Below are 17,923 nucleotides of genomic sequence, written 5' to 3'. Positions count from 1 at the left end.
ACCCCCTCACTGCCCTCACCGTGAGGAACCCCCTACCCAACATCCCCTGGCAGGGCATTCCCCAACCCCCTCACTGCCCTCACCGTGAGGAACCCCCTACCCAACATCCCCCGGCAGAGCATTCCCCAACCCCCTCACTGCCCTCACCGTGAGGAACCCCTTACCCAACATCCCCGGCAGGGCATTCCCCAACCTTTCACTGCCCTCACCGTGAGGAACCCCCTACCCAACATCCCCCGGCAGGGCATTCCCCAACCCCCTCACTGCCCTCACCGTGAGGAACCCCCTACCCAACATCCCCCGGCAGGGCATTCCCCAACCCCCTCACTGCCCTCACCGTGAGGAACCCCCTACCCAACATCCCCCGGCAGGGCATTCCCCAACCCCCTCACTGCCCTCACCGTGAGGAACCCCCTACCCAACATCCCCCGGCAGGGCATTCCCCAACCCCCTCACTGCCCTCACCGTGAGGAACCCCCTACCCAACATCCCCCGGCAGGGCATTCCCCAACCCCCTCACTGCCCTCACCGTGAGGAACCCCCTACCCAACATCCCCCGGCAGGGCATTCCCCAACCCCCTCACTGCCCTCATCGTGAGGAACCCCCTACCCAACATCCCCCGGCAGGGCATTCCCCAACCCCCTCACTGCCCTCACCGTCAGGAACCCCCTACCCAACATCCCCCGGCAGGGCATTCCCCAACCCCCTCACTGCCCTCACCGTGAGGAACCCCCTACCCAACATCCCCCGGCAGGGCATTCCCCAACCCCCTCACTGCCCTCACCGTAAGGAACCCCCTACCCAACATCCCCCGGCAGGGCATTCCCCAACCCCCTCACTGCCCTCACCGTGAGGAACCCCCTACCCAACATCCCCCGGCAGGGCATTCCCCAACCCCCTCACTGCCCTCACCGTGAGGAACCCCCTACCCAACATCCCCCGGCAGGGCATTCCCCAACCCCCTCACTGCCCTCACCGTGAGGAACCCCCTATCCAACATCCCCCGGCAGGGCATTCCCCAACCCCCTCACTGCCCTCACCGTGAGGAACCCCCTACCCAACATCCCCCGGCAGGGCATTCCCCAACCTCCTCAATGGGAGGATCACTTGTCAACATTGAACATCATTTCCCAGTTTGCTGCCCAGTTTTCCAATTTTGCCAAATCGCTCTGCAAAGTGGCAGCATCCTGCATGGAACTTAAGGCCCCCATACATGGGCCGATAGTAGCTGCCGATATCGGCCCCTTGGACCGATTTGGCAGCAAATCGGCCCGTGTATGGGCACTACCGACGGGCCTGCCCGACCGACATCTGGCCTGAAATTGGCCAGATCTCGATCGGGCAGGTTAGAAAATCTAGTCGGATTGGGGACCACATCGGCTCGTTGATGTGGTCCCCGGACCGGCTTTACCCCAGGGCCAAACTATCGAATTACCCTGGATTCTCCCGATAGTCTATAGTTTTGCCCAATTTAGTGTTGTCGGGTAAAATAGAAACATCACTTTCTATTCCCACCTCCCGGTCATAATAAAGGGACACTCATTAGTCTCAGGTACAAATACTCAGTGTTGTTACGTTGTATCTCGGAGTATTTCCTGCTACTCACATTGCCTAATATTTGCTTTATGAGATAACAACCAACCCATATCCCTTAGGACAGAGGCAGGCGGGGAGGCTTGTGGGTGCTTTGATGCTGCAGAAGAATATATATTGCCCCGTTTGAAGCTTTGCCAGTGTCCCTACGGTCAGAAGTAGATTTTGGCCTGATATAATTAGGCTTATGGTAAATGGTTACTACTGGGCTATTGGTTTGTAAAAGCAGCAGTTCAAGGAACAGTAACACCAAAAAGTGAAAGCGTTTTAAAGCAATTAAGATATAATGTACTGTTTCCTGCAATGGTAAAACTGGATTTACCAGTGTGGCTGATGGGAGTCCGGTTGAGGTGAGTTGAAGCTCATTTCACTCTGAGCACACAGGCTGAGGTTGCCCAGGCTGGTTTAGATTAGCCATATTGGCTGACTTGATCTGTGTGTGTAGCTGCTGGGGTGCGTGCCAGGGTGGCAGTGAGAGGGAGGCTCATATTCTGATGGGCCCCATGGGGGCTACACTTATTGATAGACAAAACGGGCTATAACACCAAGGGGTAAGACTCTAATACCCCCTTAGTGTTATATATATTCTCCTGTAGCATCAAAGCACCCACAGGCCTCACCAACGTTCTAAGGGATATGGGTTGTTTTCATATAAAAAGCGCTAGTATCTGAGGGTCTGACTGTGCCCTGTGGGTGTGCGGGAAGCCATGCACATTGCTCCTGTTATTTATTTTCCATTTAGTTTTTGTGTGTGTTCAATTACACATGATCATGAGTCGGACCAGGAAACCCTACACAAATTAAATTAATGTATTTTAAAGGAGACATATAGGATAAATGGGAAAAACCCCTAACCCTATAGGCAATTATGAATAATATACGGTGATAATATACGGTGCTGGTTTCCCTTTGGGCTAAACATTAACCCTATCTGTAACAATGGCCCCTTTATTGGAGCTCCCTATAGATCCTCTCAGGTCCCTGTCTGGGTTTCAAATGAGGGGTGGGCGTGTCCCTGACAGAAGCACAGTAGGAGGGGGAGAGCCAATCACAGCCCTGCAGTCACACAGGCACAGACAGGCTTCAGTTCCCTATCAGGTCAGCCTAGCTGCTGATTGCTTCCTATCCTACAGTGCCGCCGCCCCCCCTGCACAGCCTGGGAAAGGAGGCAGCAGGAAGTGGCACAGATGGGCGGGGCTAGTGGGGTTTTGGCAGAATCTCTTAATATATCCGTCTGAAACACAACTTTTTAAAGCCCATCCCTTCTATATTTAGAGGAGTATAGGTCACTGATACATTCATAATTTTTATATGATGTGTCTCCTTTAAATAGAAATGTCTTATAGAAATGATGCAGAACTATAGAAGTATAATGTATATAGTGTGGTCACTGGTGCTGCTAAAAGGCACTTATTTCTGGGTGCATCTAGGCTGTTCCCAAGGCTTGTGTGTAAATTAGTGTGAGTTAAAGGGACGTGCACTTTAATTTACTGTTCCTTTAATCACTGCGTTCTATAGACCAGCCATTAGGTTTATGAGCCATAATAGTCTGGTAGGGGGAGTTAAGACCACCATTTTTTTCTATTGAATGGCAGTGGCACATTGTCCTTGAGTCACTAGCCTGTACAGTGCAGTGTAAATACAAGGCTTCATTTTGGTTGTCACTTTAATTTAGGCTTCTGGGTATATTTACAGTTGCATTTGCACAGTTGGGGGGGGGGGGGTCTCTTGCTTTTGAACTGGTTTTAGGAAACGCCTTACATGTATGTGATGCTATGGGATTGAATAGGGAGCTCTGGTGGGTTGGGCAGACCAAGATGGTGACAAAATAACTCACCCCCCCCCCCCCCCACATAGGAAAGAAGCATAAAATAGCATCCTCTTGTCATGGATCATTCCTTATTAGTATTGGGAGGGGGGTTCCTCTGTATATGGATTTCCCTAGTGGGGCAGCCCATTATGCATTTGTGTTGCAGTCATTGATCCGCTTAGCTTTAAAGGGGGCATAAATCACCCTCATTGTGTGGCCATGATAAATATTATATGGAGCACAGCTGGCCGGGGGTGTAAATGGTACCAGTCATAGATAAAGAAGGGATTTGCTCAGTGCATAGTCCCGGGTCCCTGGTACAGCATTGTATGGTAGGGGCCGATTCTAGCTGCCAATTTTGGTCCTTTATACCGATTTGGCAGCTTATCTGAACGATTGGCCATGGTTTGATTTTTTTCCATTGGATTGGTGACCACACAGGCTAGTTGATAGAGTACCTGAACCAATGGTGCCTGTACCCGCCCCGTAGGTGGGGATATCGGAAGAAGATGTTGCTGTGTATGGCCACCTTTAGCGGCCCCAGTGTTGCCTACAGTGGTTGGCCAGCAGTGCCCAACCCGGTCTGGACAAAAGCTTTGATGGTACTTGGGTGCCAGCCAGAGTGCGGCTAGATCCCCTGGTGTGGCTAGTGCCAGCCCTGGCTCACTAACCGGAGTAACCAAGGGGTGACAGTTACGGCACAAACCAGCAGCCAGGGAAGCCGAATGGGGAACAGGTGCAAAGCCGGATATTTGTCCCAGAAATACAGATGCTCCAACTGAGTGCAGATGTACCTTATAGTATTGTGTATTCAGCCGTGTCCTTAGGGGCTCAAATTTGTCTTACCGCAAGTTTCCACTCCCCCCCCAAGTGATCCACATTGTGCAATGTTTCTTTCCTTTCAGCACAAGTACACAATTCTAAGAAATGACATTTGTTTGTGTGGCTGAGTGTTTCACTTAATATTTTGTAACAGGAAAAGTTCCATATTCACTGAAATGCCCCTGTGCCCTGTGTGCCCCAGCCCGATCCGACCAGTGATTGAGTCTGCCCGCTTCCATCAGCTGAATAGCTCCAGGGGTTTCTATATATCTGTAACCTTGTTATGGGCTAAGGGGGCCCAGCCTGAAGACCAGTTAGGGGGGGATTTGGGGTGAGTGCTTATTTGTGCCCTGGGTACCCCTGGAACTATAGCAGGGTGACTGTTACCCCAATGTTTCTATATATCTGTAACCTTGTTATGGGCTAAGGGGGCCCAGCCTGAAGGCCAGTTAGGGGGGGATTTGGGGTGAGTGCTTATTTGTGCCCTGGGTACCCCTGGAACTATAGCGGGGTGACTGTTACCCCAATGTTTCTATATATCTGTAACCTTGTTATGGGCTAAGGGGGCCCAGCCTGAAGACCAGTTAGGGGGGGATTTGGGGTGAGTGCTTATTTGTGCCCTGGGTACCCCTGGAACTATAGCGGGGTGACTGTTACCCCAATGTTTCTATATATCTGTAACCTTGTTATGGGCTAAGGGGGCCCAGCCTGAAGGCCAGTTAGGGGGGGATTTGGGGTGAGTGCTTATTTGTGCCCTGGGTACCCCTGGAACTATAGCAGGGTGACTTACCCCAATGTTTCTATATATCTGTAACCTTGTTATGGGCTAAGGGGGCCCAGCCTGAAGGCCAGTTAGGGGGGGATTTGGGGTGAGTGCTTATTTGTGCCCTGGGTACCCCTGGAACTATAGCGGGGTGACTGTTACCCCAATGTTTCTATATATCTGTAACCTTGTTATGGGCTAAGGGGGCCCAGCCTGAAGGCCAGTTAGGGGGGGATTTGGGGTGAGTGCTTATTTGTGCCCTGGGTACCCCTGGAACTATAGCAGGGTGACTGTTACCCCAATGTTTCTATATATCTGTAACCTTGTTATGGGCTAAGGGGGCCCAGCCTGAAGGCCAGTTAGGGGGGGATTTGGGGTGAGTGCTTATTTGTGCCCTGGGTACCCCTGGAACTATAGCGGGGTGACTGTTACCCCAATGTTTCTATATATCTGTAACCTTGTTATGGGCTAAGGGGGCCCAGCCTGAAGGCCATTTAGGGGGGGATTTGGGGTACCTGCTCTGTAATATAATAACAGTAGACACTCACCATAGACACTAGTACAAAATAACAAGAACTCTGTGTATTTCCCAGGAGGCCTAATAAGGTGCTGAGAGCAGTGTTTGCCCGGCCAGGAGCAGCTGTATTTTCATTTGCCAGACACGAATGTCAGTTTAAATAGCAAATAAACCCAGTAAATGTGTGCGTGTTCTGGTGACTGGCCCTATAAATGCCCATTAGTACACGAGGCCACGCTAATCTGCATGTCTGTATGGATAAAAGGGACATTACGCTCATTAATTATACATTATGAAAGCAAGGTGACCTTTGTGCTCAGTAAAATGAGTGTTCCCGGGTCTGAGACATCAGTAACTGAAAGGCAAATCACCTTCACCTGAGCTTTCAGCATGGGGTCCGTGTGGCCCCCCAGTGTCCTAGGTTCTGAATGATGTAGCCCTTGGTGCCATATGCCCTGCCAATCTCACTGGTTCCCAGGCGTAGGTACCTCAGAGTATGTGGCACTGCCCCGAGACTGGCGCGAGCGGCTGGAAGCAGAGACAGATGTGGGCAGATCTGTACCAACACCCAGCTTCCTGGGGCATTAAAGCTCCTGTCTGTCCTGGGCTTGATTAGCTGCAATAAATCTTTCTGCCCCACTCATTGTACAGTCTGGCCAACTCCGACTAATTGTCTATGGCCTACTGTGGAGATCATAGTAGTAACATAGTAAGTTGGGTTGAAAAAAGACATACGTCCATCACGTTCAACCATAATGATCAGTGGCTCCATTTCTGCTCATAAGGGAGGGCACTGCTGCCCCACAGGGTACAATACCTGCTCCCTGTTCCTCTTGCTGTACTTAGATTAATTAGAATACAAATTAATTACAAACAGCCTACATTGTTCCAGCCACTTGCCCTAAGCATTTGCTCCTTGGCATATGGCATCCAACCATTGGCACATTCCTGCCTCCTCCCGCTGGTTTCCACTCCAAGATTGGTGGCACCGAGGGGTATAGATTGCGCCATTGCTTTAATACCCCAGTGGAGAAAAGCAGGTCTTTACCCCCTACACCGATCACAGAGCAGAGAACAATTAGCAGGGCATCGGTTTGATCTTGTACGCATTAAATGAGATACAGAGCATAAAGCTGCCCATACATGCACCAATACAATTGTATGAAACTTAGTTTCGTACAATTTTTGGACCCTGTGTGGGGCTCCAAATTACCATACTGATAATTTTCGTACCATGGCGATTGGTCGTTTAATTGATCGGACAGGTTAGAAAATTTGGGTCGGATAAGGATAAAATCTGCGCATGTATTTTGTATCTGCCTATACCCTTGGGGGCCTACAATGCATTCCGGGCCATCTTGGCTGGGCAATATCATGCTTATGCGATTGTTTGGCCCTAGAAATGAAAGGCATAGAAAAAGTCAGAGCGAGGACCACATCAAGCTGGTCCAATTGACATCTGTCCAATTTTTGTTGGGAAGGCCCCCATACATGGGCAGATAAGCTGCCGAGTCGGTCTTAAGGGCCCAAATAGGCAGCTGAAATCTGCCCATGTATGGCCTCCTTAATGGAGATCCCTATAGATCCTCTCAGGTCCCTGTCTGGGTTTCAAATGAGGGGTGGGCGTGTCCTAACGGTCCCTGCCAGAAGCACAGTAGGAGGGGGATAGCCAATCACAGCCCTTCAGTCACCCAAGCCAGGCTTCAGTTCCCTATCAGGTCAGCTCAGCTGCTGATGTAGAAGTGGAATAGATTGGCGGGACTAGTAGGGTTTTGGGAGGGGTATAATGCACTGCCATATTCTTGTTTTTTTACACAATGTCTTCCTAAAGCTACTGACTGGGTCTGGAATGGCTAAGCTGGCAGCCATTGGTTGGCCTGTGTATGGCTAGTATCCGATCTGCTCACGTGGGGGAATGGTGAGCCACAGGGCACGTGATTGTGTAAAAGGAGCAATGGAGAGCGTACGCTTATATGCACCATGGGATTATCTGACTCTGTGAGTAAACATCTGCATTATCAGTAGTGGGGGGAGATCAAAGGGAGTGCTGGGTGGGGGGGGGGGGGCTGGAATGGGCCAGTAAATCTTTTTGGAAGTGAATACAAAGCAGGAAGGGGAGGGCTTTAGGCTTTGGCTGGAAACACAGGGACTAGCGGAACATCAATAAGGGGACTGATATAGTGGCTGGTAACCATGTGGGGTGGGCCGGCTGCAGCCCCCACACCACTTTCTTTGAGACACAAAGCTGCTATTTGTTCCATGGTGCAGTTATTCTGTGCAGATATTGGTTTGTACTGGTGCAACCTCATCCCCCCCCCCCCCCCCCAGCTTGTAGCTGTTTGTAGCAGGCTAAATAGCTCCCATTGTTATCTATGAAGCATGCCACATGGACTGTATAAATACTGACTGCTCACATGGGAAATAATGGAATATATTGGCTATATTGGCTACCAGCGCTCTCATAGTTTGTCCCTGAGGAAGAGCACTGGTTGTGCTTGAAATGTTGGAAGTTTTTCAATAAAAACACTTTTTCTTTTGTATCAAGTCCCTGTGTGTGCGGCACTCTTTCTATTATATAGATAACATTTTTCAGCATAAAAGCTACCAGAATGTGAGAAGTTAAATTAAAGGGGAAATACGGCATTCCAGTTTTTGTTATTTTTATGGTAGAGCTGAGTAGTCACGCCCTTGCCTGCTGTGGGTCGGTGCATAGTGCATCATGCCTTAAAGCTTCTGGACCTATAATTGTTAATGAAGCCCACTGGGACTGCATGGCTCTGTGTAAACAACCCCCTCCCGTTTTTGCTTTGCTGTGATTGTTTCGGTTTACAGATAAACTGGAGATCAACTCATTACGTGTGCTGGTAGTTTAATTATCTACCTACTCCTCCCACAGCTGCTTTTAAGACCCAGGAAGCTGGAATGTGAAATTTCAGTGTAACTATACATACTTTTTAAAAGGTTTCTGTTGAAAGGAAAGGTAAAACGGCAACTCCCCGTCTCCCTGCCATAAACTCCCCCAGGCTGTTTTTATTTTTTTAAGGGGTGTGCCGGCCGAGGTTATTGCAAGACACACATACCAGATACTTCCCCTTTAAATAGCAGGGTGCTCTCTCAGGTTGGAGTGTCTGCATGTTGGCAAGCTGCTCTTTGGGCCAAATCCATCAGAACCGACCAACAAGTGGCTCATACTGCCAGGCCATGGGGCTATTGTGCCCGTATCAGTGTGAAAGTTCATTTCTCACCCAATAGAATTTTTAATCCTGGCTGATAAAATGTCATTTTCAGGTGGATATCTGTCGGGCGGCTAGTCCCAAGCGCTTTATACATGGGCAGGGACTGAGTTAGCCGCTATTATTGGCCATTTATGGCTGGCAGGGGGCAGGCTTGTTAAACTAGTGTTTTTAGTAACAAAAGGGGCCATTTCATGGCTTGCAGTAAAATGTGCCCCAACCCAGTAGTAAAGTTATTTGTTCTGACTGTAAAGGGAAACTACACCCCCAGAATGAATACGTAACCAACAGTTTATATTATGTAAGCGGCCTATTAAAGAATCTCCCCAAACTGGAATATATATATCAGTAAATATTGCCCTTTTACATCCTTTCCCTTGAGCCGCCATTTAGTGATGGGCTGTGTGCTCCCTCAGAGATCAGCTGACAGGAAGTGATGCAGCTCTAACTGTAACAGGAAGTAGTGTGGGAGCAAAAGGCAGAACTCTGCCCATTCATTGGCTGATGGGGCCTAGCATGTATGTGTGCCTTGGCTTGTTTGTGTGCACTGTGACTCCTATGATCCCAGGGGGCGGGGCTTAGTACTTAAAATGGCAGTTTCCTATTTAGGATTACCCAATGGCACATACTGCTAAAGGATATTTATATGAAAATGGTTTATTTCGATGAAGCAGGGTTTTACATATGAGCTGTTTATGTAATATATTTTTATAGAGACCTACATTGTTTGAAGGGTATAGTTGTCCTTTAAATCTGTTGGGGCCCTCTGGTTTGAATGAGAGACTGACCATGCTCGATTTCAGCGCCGCTGTAAGGCTGCTCTGTGTGACCAGTTGGGTGAGACTGGGTTATTGGAATATCCTTGTCTCTCCGTGCAGCGTTAGTTACGGCTGTTGCTAGAGACTATCAGATGTGGATAACCGCTGGCTACCAAGTCACGTGCTTCTGTGATTAAGCTCAGGGAATGGTACTTGAGCAGCCTGAGCCGCATGAAGCATTGATTGTGCTGAGGCCCAATGAGTGCAGGTTCTGTCCCTAAGCCGCTTCATTTACCCAGGGCTGCTCAGTGCTGTTTGTGTGCTCTCTCTGCCCCAGCGGTTCTGCCCCGGTCACTGCGCGGGGGCCCCTTGTGCCGCTGTCCTCATGTGAACCGGGGTGTGTAAATATAATATATTGCAGAAGCTCCCTTTGTACAAATCATGTACGGTCACGTGCGTCTATTGTACAACCGTGCCTGCAATATTATTGTCTAACTGCCTGTTCATCCATAGCGGCAGTAATTCTACCCCCCATTATGTATTATGCATTATGAAAGAAAATGTAACAAGCAACTTCCCAAAGTATTTCCACCGGGAACGAGAACGAGCTGTTATATTAAAGGGGAACTCCGGCTTCTGAAACTATCTAAGAGCCCCACACAACCCAGAAACCCCTAATATCCCTATCTCTGTAATCTGTTCCTTCAACCAGTAGGAATAAATCCCATTTATATGCTGAAATCCAACTGCAAAACAGCTCTTCTCTTTCTGCATCATTGGAAATCCTGGCAGGGGAGGAGGGACTAAAACACTGATGTTACAGATTGTAACAACTTCCCCACAGCTTACAGACAGCATGTAGGAACTACATAACCCACAATGCATTGCACTGGGATGTTCCTTTCCTTATTGACATCACGTGTGCAGCAGGGGATTGTGGGATTTAGAGGAAGAGGCAGGCTGAGGACAGGCGACTACTGTTTAACTTTATTTGAGTCACAAAGTAGTCAGCCAGATCAGCAGGGGACAGGGGCGGGGCTTAGGGAACTGTTCCAAACCATATGATTACATTAAACATGAAAAGGCTGCAGATTGTTTAACTGATGGATATTGCAAAGTTGCTTATGTTTTCTTTTTAAAAAGCTTAAGTTGTGTTTGGGTGAAGTTCCCCTTTAACCATAGTTTTGTCCCAGTAATGTTTTGGACGACAAGGTAATAAGTGAATAGCTTTGAAATGGGGTGTCCATGTTACTGTATAGTTTGGGATGATTACGTTCTGCCCAGTAGCTCTGTTCTAATGCTGCAGCCCCAAGTGCGCGCTACATGCATGAACTGGGTGGGGGGTGTATGGGTATCGGCTGGGCTTTCCCTCGTGACACTGTGCCTTTTACTATGGGAAACACTCCCATCAAATGGCTTTTTCTTATTTCAGAAAATATAACCTTTACCCCATGTAAACTCGCTGAACTCCAGAATAGAAACCGCTCTGGCTTCTTGCCTTAAAGGGCATATAAACCCCCAAATCCTGCCTAGGAAAGGAAAATGTTATTCTTGGCAACTCTCCTATATATTTATCACTCCTATTTACTGATTGAAATTGTAAATGCAGGCAGCCCTTGCCCCTTGCAATCTCCCCCACTGGCAAAGCTGGTTGCTTTTTATTTAGACTGATAGAACCCTGATACATTGCTGGTGGTCTGGGGACAATGTGTAGCAGAATATGGAGTCAGAACCTACCTGGCAGAATGGAGAAGGGAACATGGGCGGTTACTATATATTGTAGCATCTGTTTCACTCCCCGTGGTCAGCCTGTATGGCTAGTAACCCCCATGGCACAGGCTGGTATAGATTTATAGACCTAGAGAAGAACAAACATGAGAGTTTGGGTAGTTGTGTGGTGACTGAAGGACGTGGCCTGATAATGAGTCTGTACTGACTCGCTGTACTTATATATTATATATATATATATATATATATATATATATATTACACACACACACACCCCCAGGTGAACTTCACTTTGAAGCCTTGTTTCTATGCAACACAAGTAGCCAAACCATCGTCTCTGGCACAAAGGGCTACTGTAATTCCACACCAGGCAACTGGGGAGAGTACCGGTAATCTCTCTGTCACTGCAGAACTGCCCAAAGCGTAACTGGGCCAAAACCGCTCCATTACTTGCACACATAATATTTGTCCCTGCTGCTGAGCAGATTGGATGAGCCGTCCCCCTCATTGTTCTGAGGGGCAAATTCCCTGTGGCGCGTGGGTATCGGATTAGTGTAGCGGGGCCACTGGTTAGTGAGTGCTGTTGTAGCCCTGCTCGGGGTAGCACCACGTGGGCTATACAGCCCAGACGGAAGCGAGAGATTATTGTATCAACCTGTGTGTGCCCAACTCCATTAGAGCTGAAATATCATACTTTTGCTGCCAGAGAAACTCTACATGTGCCCATTGTATTCTACAGAGCTAATCTCTTATCTGCTAAATGGAAACGCGCGCCCTGTTCAGACTTGAATGACTGCCCCATGGCTACACACTGCTTATTTATATGAGTCTCTGAAGGGAACTCGCAGATGGGGGGGGGTGTCGGGTGATTGTGTTTAAATGCACACACATGGTTACTGCCCCGTCACAAGCTGCTGCTGCTGGGCAAGCGGAATGCAGACAGGGGGGAGCGGATAATTAAAGTGCTGCAGTAGAAAGGGCAGCCCTGTTGCTTTGCCGCTGCTCCTGACAGGGATAACAATAGCCGAGCAGCTGTAGCCTCTCTCCTCCCTCCATAAAGTGCTGACGCCGAGCTAGGTGTATGCTCAGAGCCGTGCCCTTACCCAGCACCCAAGCCTTGGCACCCAGCTCTGTGCCAGCTTGTCACATACCCGCGAGCAACCTGGTTACCAATAATGCTCCGTCTTCCTTGTAACATGAACATTTCTTCTCATTGTAACGTGTAAATTTCAGCAGCCACATAGTAGAAGCCAAGGGTCCTTATGAGCCAGCCAGGGGCTCTGGTTAGCCAGAAATCATCTGAATGGCCTGTAACGGGGCTATCTAGATTGAGGGCCATGGGGTGTATGTGGCTTTGCCTGATGTGTCATGGCTGCCTGCTTCCCCAAGAGATCCATAGATCTCTATGTGCAGCACCATTATAGCATAATGTGACCTGTTATAATGCCTTATATCATATTACTGGCCCACGGAATGGAAAAAGTAGGAAAGGATTAGGGTGAAGACACACAGAGCTACTTAGTAGCAGCTACTAAACGCCAGAAAATCTCCTGCCATAGACAATACTGAGAACTGCCTCTGCTAAACACACGTAGAGACAATTATCAGTAAATGATCAGCGTTGTTTCTGTAGCCGTGACACTGCTGCTACTAGTAGCTCTGTGTGATTTCACCTTAGTTTTGAGGTACGGGGGAAAGTGCCACCCCACCTTCAGGGCCAAGCTTGTGTTTCTTGGCTGCTCATACCATAAAGAGAAGGGGGTGGTCATTTATCAACACTGGGCAAATGTGCCCATGGGCAGTAACCTATGGTAACCAATCAAATTTTTGCTCTACTTGTAGCTGGCTGAAAAAAGCCACTCACTGATTGGTTGCTATGCGTTACTGCCAATGGATAACTGATTGAATGAGCCCTAAATTGTGTTTCTCTGATGCCCCGTAGTGCCATGTAAAGTCTGAGCTTTCCTGAGTCTTTCCTACTTTTTGTGAAGAATAAAATTAATCTAAATATATTCCCTTTCTCTTGTTCAGGTTAACCCAGCGTGCCGACTGGCGGTGGGCCATGGAGAGGGCAGCCATTATCTGTCGCTGGACCTGGTTACAGGCGCAGGTGTCGGACCTAGAGTTTCGGATAAGACAGCAGACTGAAATATACAAGCAAATCCGTTGTACCAAGGTAAGAGGTTCCTTCTGTCACATCTAACGACACTCATACTCGCTCCTGTGTGGCTTGTCCCATACACAACCTTTATTTGCTTGCTCCATTATGGCCATCTCTTGATCCACCAAATGGATAAGATCGTATTGCACAGTATCTGACTGGCTAACGTGGGCCAGTGCGTCCATTCTGCACTCAATATGCACAAGTACTAACCCATACTGGCCCACTCAAGTGAAAACTCTGTCCTCCAATAATCTTTCCACATAGCCCCAGAATTCCCAGCTTTACTTAGAACATGACACTCTCTCCACAGCCTTGAATTATCTACCGATGAAAAACCTGAGCCCCTAGCGCTAAGAACCAAAATAAACATTACTGGAACATAAAGAAGGTTGTTCTACTGTTCTAGAAAGTGTTCTGGTCACACATGCATCCAGAAATGATTAGTTATTCTAAAACTGCACATTAACTGTGATTTCTATTTAAAGGAGACGTATAGGATAAAGGAAAAATAACCCTAACCCTGTAGGCAATTATGAATAATATCCGGTGCTGGTTTCCCTTTGGGCTAAACATTAACCCTATCTGTAACAATGGCCCCTTTATTGGAGCTCCCTGTAGATCCTCTCAGGTCCCTGTCTGGGTTTCACATGAGGGGTGGGCGTGTCCTAACGGTCCCTGCCAGAAGCACAGTAGGAGGGGGACAGCCAATCACAGCCCTGCAGTCACACAAGCACAGACAGGCTTCAGTTCCCTATCAGGTCAGCCTAGCTGCTGATTGGTTCCTATCCTACAGTGCCACCGGCCCCCTGCCCAGCCTGGGAAAGGAGGCAGCAGGAAGTGGGACAGATGGGCGGGGCCAGTGGGGTTTCGGTGGAATTTCACAATAACTGAAACACAACTCTGTGCAACAAACGCGCAGACATAGGCAGGACGTGACTGCCAGCGGGAAAGGTATTTTTATGGGATTCGCTGCGAGACAAACACAGCAGTGAGACTCTCACAGGTGAATGAACTATTGAATGTAAATATCCATAGGGCTTCTGGGAAACGCCAACCCGCCGCTGCATTTCCTCATTGTTTCTGGAGTCCCTTTACTAACACGGGCCGTGTACAATCTGCCCGAGGTCCCTGATTGGCTGCTGCTTTTGATCCATTGTAAACACAGAACATTTTGTCCTATCGGTGTATCTAGGAATTGTCAGCGGCTCTTCTCTCCGCACGCTTTTCATCCGTAATGTTCCCTCAATTAGCGAGCAGTTAGTGTGCCCGTGACCTCCGAGCAGCTCCATGGAAACAAGCCCAAGGCCTATTGTACGGACACCAAGTGTAGCAAAACAAGCATTTGTCACCTCCAACACCAGGGAACATCCACTCTTGAGATTTGCATTCGGCTGCCCATAATTCTCTGCTTCTGTCAGATCGCTCGTTACTTCCATTCTGAGGCTGACGGCTCACAGGGCATTGTCGGCACGGGTGCAAGAGCTGAGGGGCACCCAGTATACCCCTAACACCTTCCACTGACTTGTTTACCCATTTGGATCTGACTCTTTAAACAACTTCGAAGTCGGCTCTCTTCCAACCAAGATAATTAGCTGACTGGTGCTACATTGTTTCAGAAGTCAGAACCGCCAGTGCAGAGAATTGCTTGGTGCTTACTAAACAACTTCCGTGCAGCTTTCTGTTATTTTTAGAAGTTTGTTGCTTCTATGGAAAAAAACCCGCCAGTGAATAAGCGCTGATAAGGGCACTGTTATGTGTGTGGGATGCTTTATTTATATGGGATTCATCCTCCAATCTCCCCTATCTGCAGCACAGATCAGTATGTTGGGCGGTTTTATCGCAGCCGTATGGGAAAACTGGCTGCTTGCCATATCCGGTGAGGCCGCCGCGGCTAATACCCTCCTTAACCCCCGTCGCCTTTTTATTTAAAGGGGTACTTCACCTTTAAAATTACTTTTATTATGGTGTAGACATTGATATTCTGAGACAATTAGCAATTGGTGTTCAGTTTTTTCTCTTTTTGTTCAGCAGCTCTCCATTTGGTATTTTAGCAGCAGTCTGGTTGCTAGGGTCTTTTTTTCTTTTTACCTTAGCAACCAGGCAGGGGTTTAAACGAGATTGTAGATTGTTAGCTCTTTTGGGCAGGGCTCTCTTCACCTCTTGTATCGGTTACTGATTGCTTTATATGTTACTCCTTGTAGAGTGTAAGCTCTTTTGGGCAGGGCTCTCTTCCCCTCTTGTATCGGTTACTGATTGCTTTATATGTTACTCCTTGTAGAGTGTAAGCTCTTTTGGGCAGGGCTCCCTTCCCCTCCTGTATCGGTTACTGATTGCTTTATATGTTACTCCTTGTAGAGTGTAAGCTCTTTTGGGCAGGGCTCCCTTCCCCTCCTGTATCGGTTACTGATTGCTTTATATGTTACTCCTTGTAGAGTGTAAGCTCTTTTGGGCAGGGCTCCCTTCCCCTCTTGTATCGGTTACTGATTGCTTTATATGTTACTCCTTGTAGAGTGTAAGCTCTTTTGGGCAGGGCTCCCTTCCCCTCCTGTATCGGTTACTGATTGCTTTATATGTTACTCCTTGTAGATTGTAAGCTCTTTTGGGCAGGGCTCCCTTCCCCTCTTGTATCGGTTATTGGTTGCTTTATATGTTACTCCTTGTAGAGTGTAAGCTCTTTTGGGCAGGGCTCTCTTCCCCTCCTGTATTGGTTACTGATTGCTTTATATGTTACTCTGTATGCCCAATGTATGTAACCCACTTATTGTACAGCGCTGCGGAATATGTTGGCGCTTTATAAATAAATGTTAATAATAATAATATGAATAGGAGAGGGGGTTGTGCAGAAAGATAAGTAATAAGAAAGTAACAATAAAACTGGAGCCTCACAGAGCAATCGTTTTTGGCTGCCGGGGTCAGTGACCCCCTATTTGAAAGCTGGAAAGTAGCAGAAGAGAAAGGCAAATAGACCAAAACTAAAAATAAATAATGAAAACCAATTGCAAAGTTGCTAGGAATAGGGTATTCTGTAACATACTAAAATGTACAGTAAAGGTGAACTTCCCCTTTAAATGAAGCATCTCCCAGGAACAAGGAAGAGCGATTGTTTTGTAGGAAATAGTTAAACCCCTGTAATATGGGGTACAGCTTGGCCCCCCAAACACATTGATTCTACCTTTTCTCCTGGCTGGCATTTGCTTGGGGTACTTTCCAGTTATGGTCCAAGGGGGCACAGGGTAATGTAAAGTGACTCTGGGGGTGTTATGTGAATAAATTGCCTCTGTTTCCGGGGAACTTAGTGACATGTTCCAGATTCAATTCAGTAGTCTGAACATCAGCGCTATATGGCAGCTCCCACTCAGGGGAAAATGCAGCTATACAGTCACCCAATAAATGGACCCATTGTTACTAGACATCACAGCGAATGGCGAGGGCCACATCATCCCCTCTCCCTTCTGTTGCAGGGCAGTGTTCTTCTCGGAGATTGTCCGCAGTCTGAAGACGCGGCGAGTCGGCCGCTGGTAGGAAACGCAGCTGCGCTGAATCTGAAAAGCAATTGTTTTCCCTTGTCTTCAGTGAAAGCCCCTTCGGTGGAGAATCCCTGTGACGCGTCGCCCCATTCCCACGTGCTCCATCATGTTGATAAACAGGTTTGTGCAAGTACAATACAATATAAAGACTTATGGGGGATCCGGGGTATCTCTGTATTTCATGTTGGTTCTGTTATTTCTTGAGCCAAAAGGGAAACTGAAGTGACTCCATGTGAGGTAGATCCATAGACTCCCAGTGTACAGATAATCCCCATGCATAATTGACTCCTGTTAACAAAACGGTCACAACCAAGGGTGAGGTTGTGCCAGGAATCTAATTATCAAACATGGAACAGCTTCAGTTTCCTTTTTTGCCCTGTTTAGCTCAAGAATGGAAAAAGTAAGTTCAGCACAAGCGCTATTCATTCGTGTTTAACCAGGGGGTGTACTGACACTTCAGCTTTATATGTAGCTTTAGATTCCTCTTTAAAGAGGCAGCATTTCATTGGAGACATTGTGTGATTTGATATATTTCTTTATATTTAATTTGACTTTCCCATCATGATTAAATGCCAGATGAGTCACTGGTCTGTCCTAGCTTTTTAGTAAACCAATAACTGAAAATATTCCAGCAGGTTTGCTCCAGTACAGGGGGATTCCTTTTTTTGCATTCTATAGTAGAGGCTATGAGCAAGCAGTTGCTGCTAAATTGTGCTTAGTTTTATGGTATCTCTCTGTACAGGCTATGAGCAAACTTAGGGGGCTGTTCCTGCTGAATTGTGCTTAGTACAGGGGAATCCCTATGTGCCATAGTTTTATGGTATCTCTCTGTACAGGCTATGAGCAAACTTAGGGGGCTGTTCCTGCTGAATTGTGCTTAGTACAGGGGAATCCCTATGTGCCATAGTTTTATGGTATCTCTCTGTACAGGCTATGAGCAAACTTAGGGGGCTGTTCCTGCTGAATTGTGCTTAGTACAGGGGAATCCCTATGCTGCCATAGTTTTA

General features: G+C 47.8%; 1 protein-coding gene across 2 annotated transcripts in view; it reads left to right on the top strand.

Moving 5' to 3' along the window:
* Positions 1 to 17,923, top strand: part of LOC100491917 (KAT8 regulatory NSL complex subunit 1) — a 41,143-nt gene that overhangs the window by 10,393 nt on the left and 12,827 nt on the right. Inside the window, exons 2-3 of one of the 2 annotated variants that reach the window (XM_004915597.2) lie at positions 13,257 to 13,401; positions 16,851 to 17,036. In XM_004915597.2, the coding sequence (XP_004915654.1) occupies positions 13,257 to 13,401; positions 16,851 to 17,036 (331 nt within the window). The remainder of the gene's footprint in view (positions 1 to 13,256; positions 13,402 to 16,850; positions 17,037 to 17,923) is intronic. The other variant, XM_002942719.3, reaches the window with a different exon arrangement.

The sequence above is a fragment of the Xenopus tropicalis genome, chromosome 6 (genome assembly GCF_000004195.4).
Source record: "Xenopus tropicalis strain Nigerian chromosome 6, UCB_Xtro_10.0, whole genome shotgun sequence".
Taxonomy (NCBI): domain Eukaryota; kingdom Metazoa; phylum Chordata; class Amphibia; order Anura; family Pipidae; genus Xenopus; species Xenopus tropicalis.
Note: the sequence above shows the minus strand (reverse complement) of the source record. Positions and strands in the feature narration are given on the sequence as shown.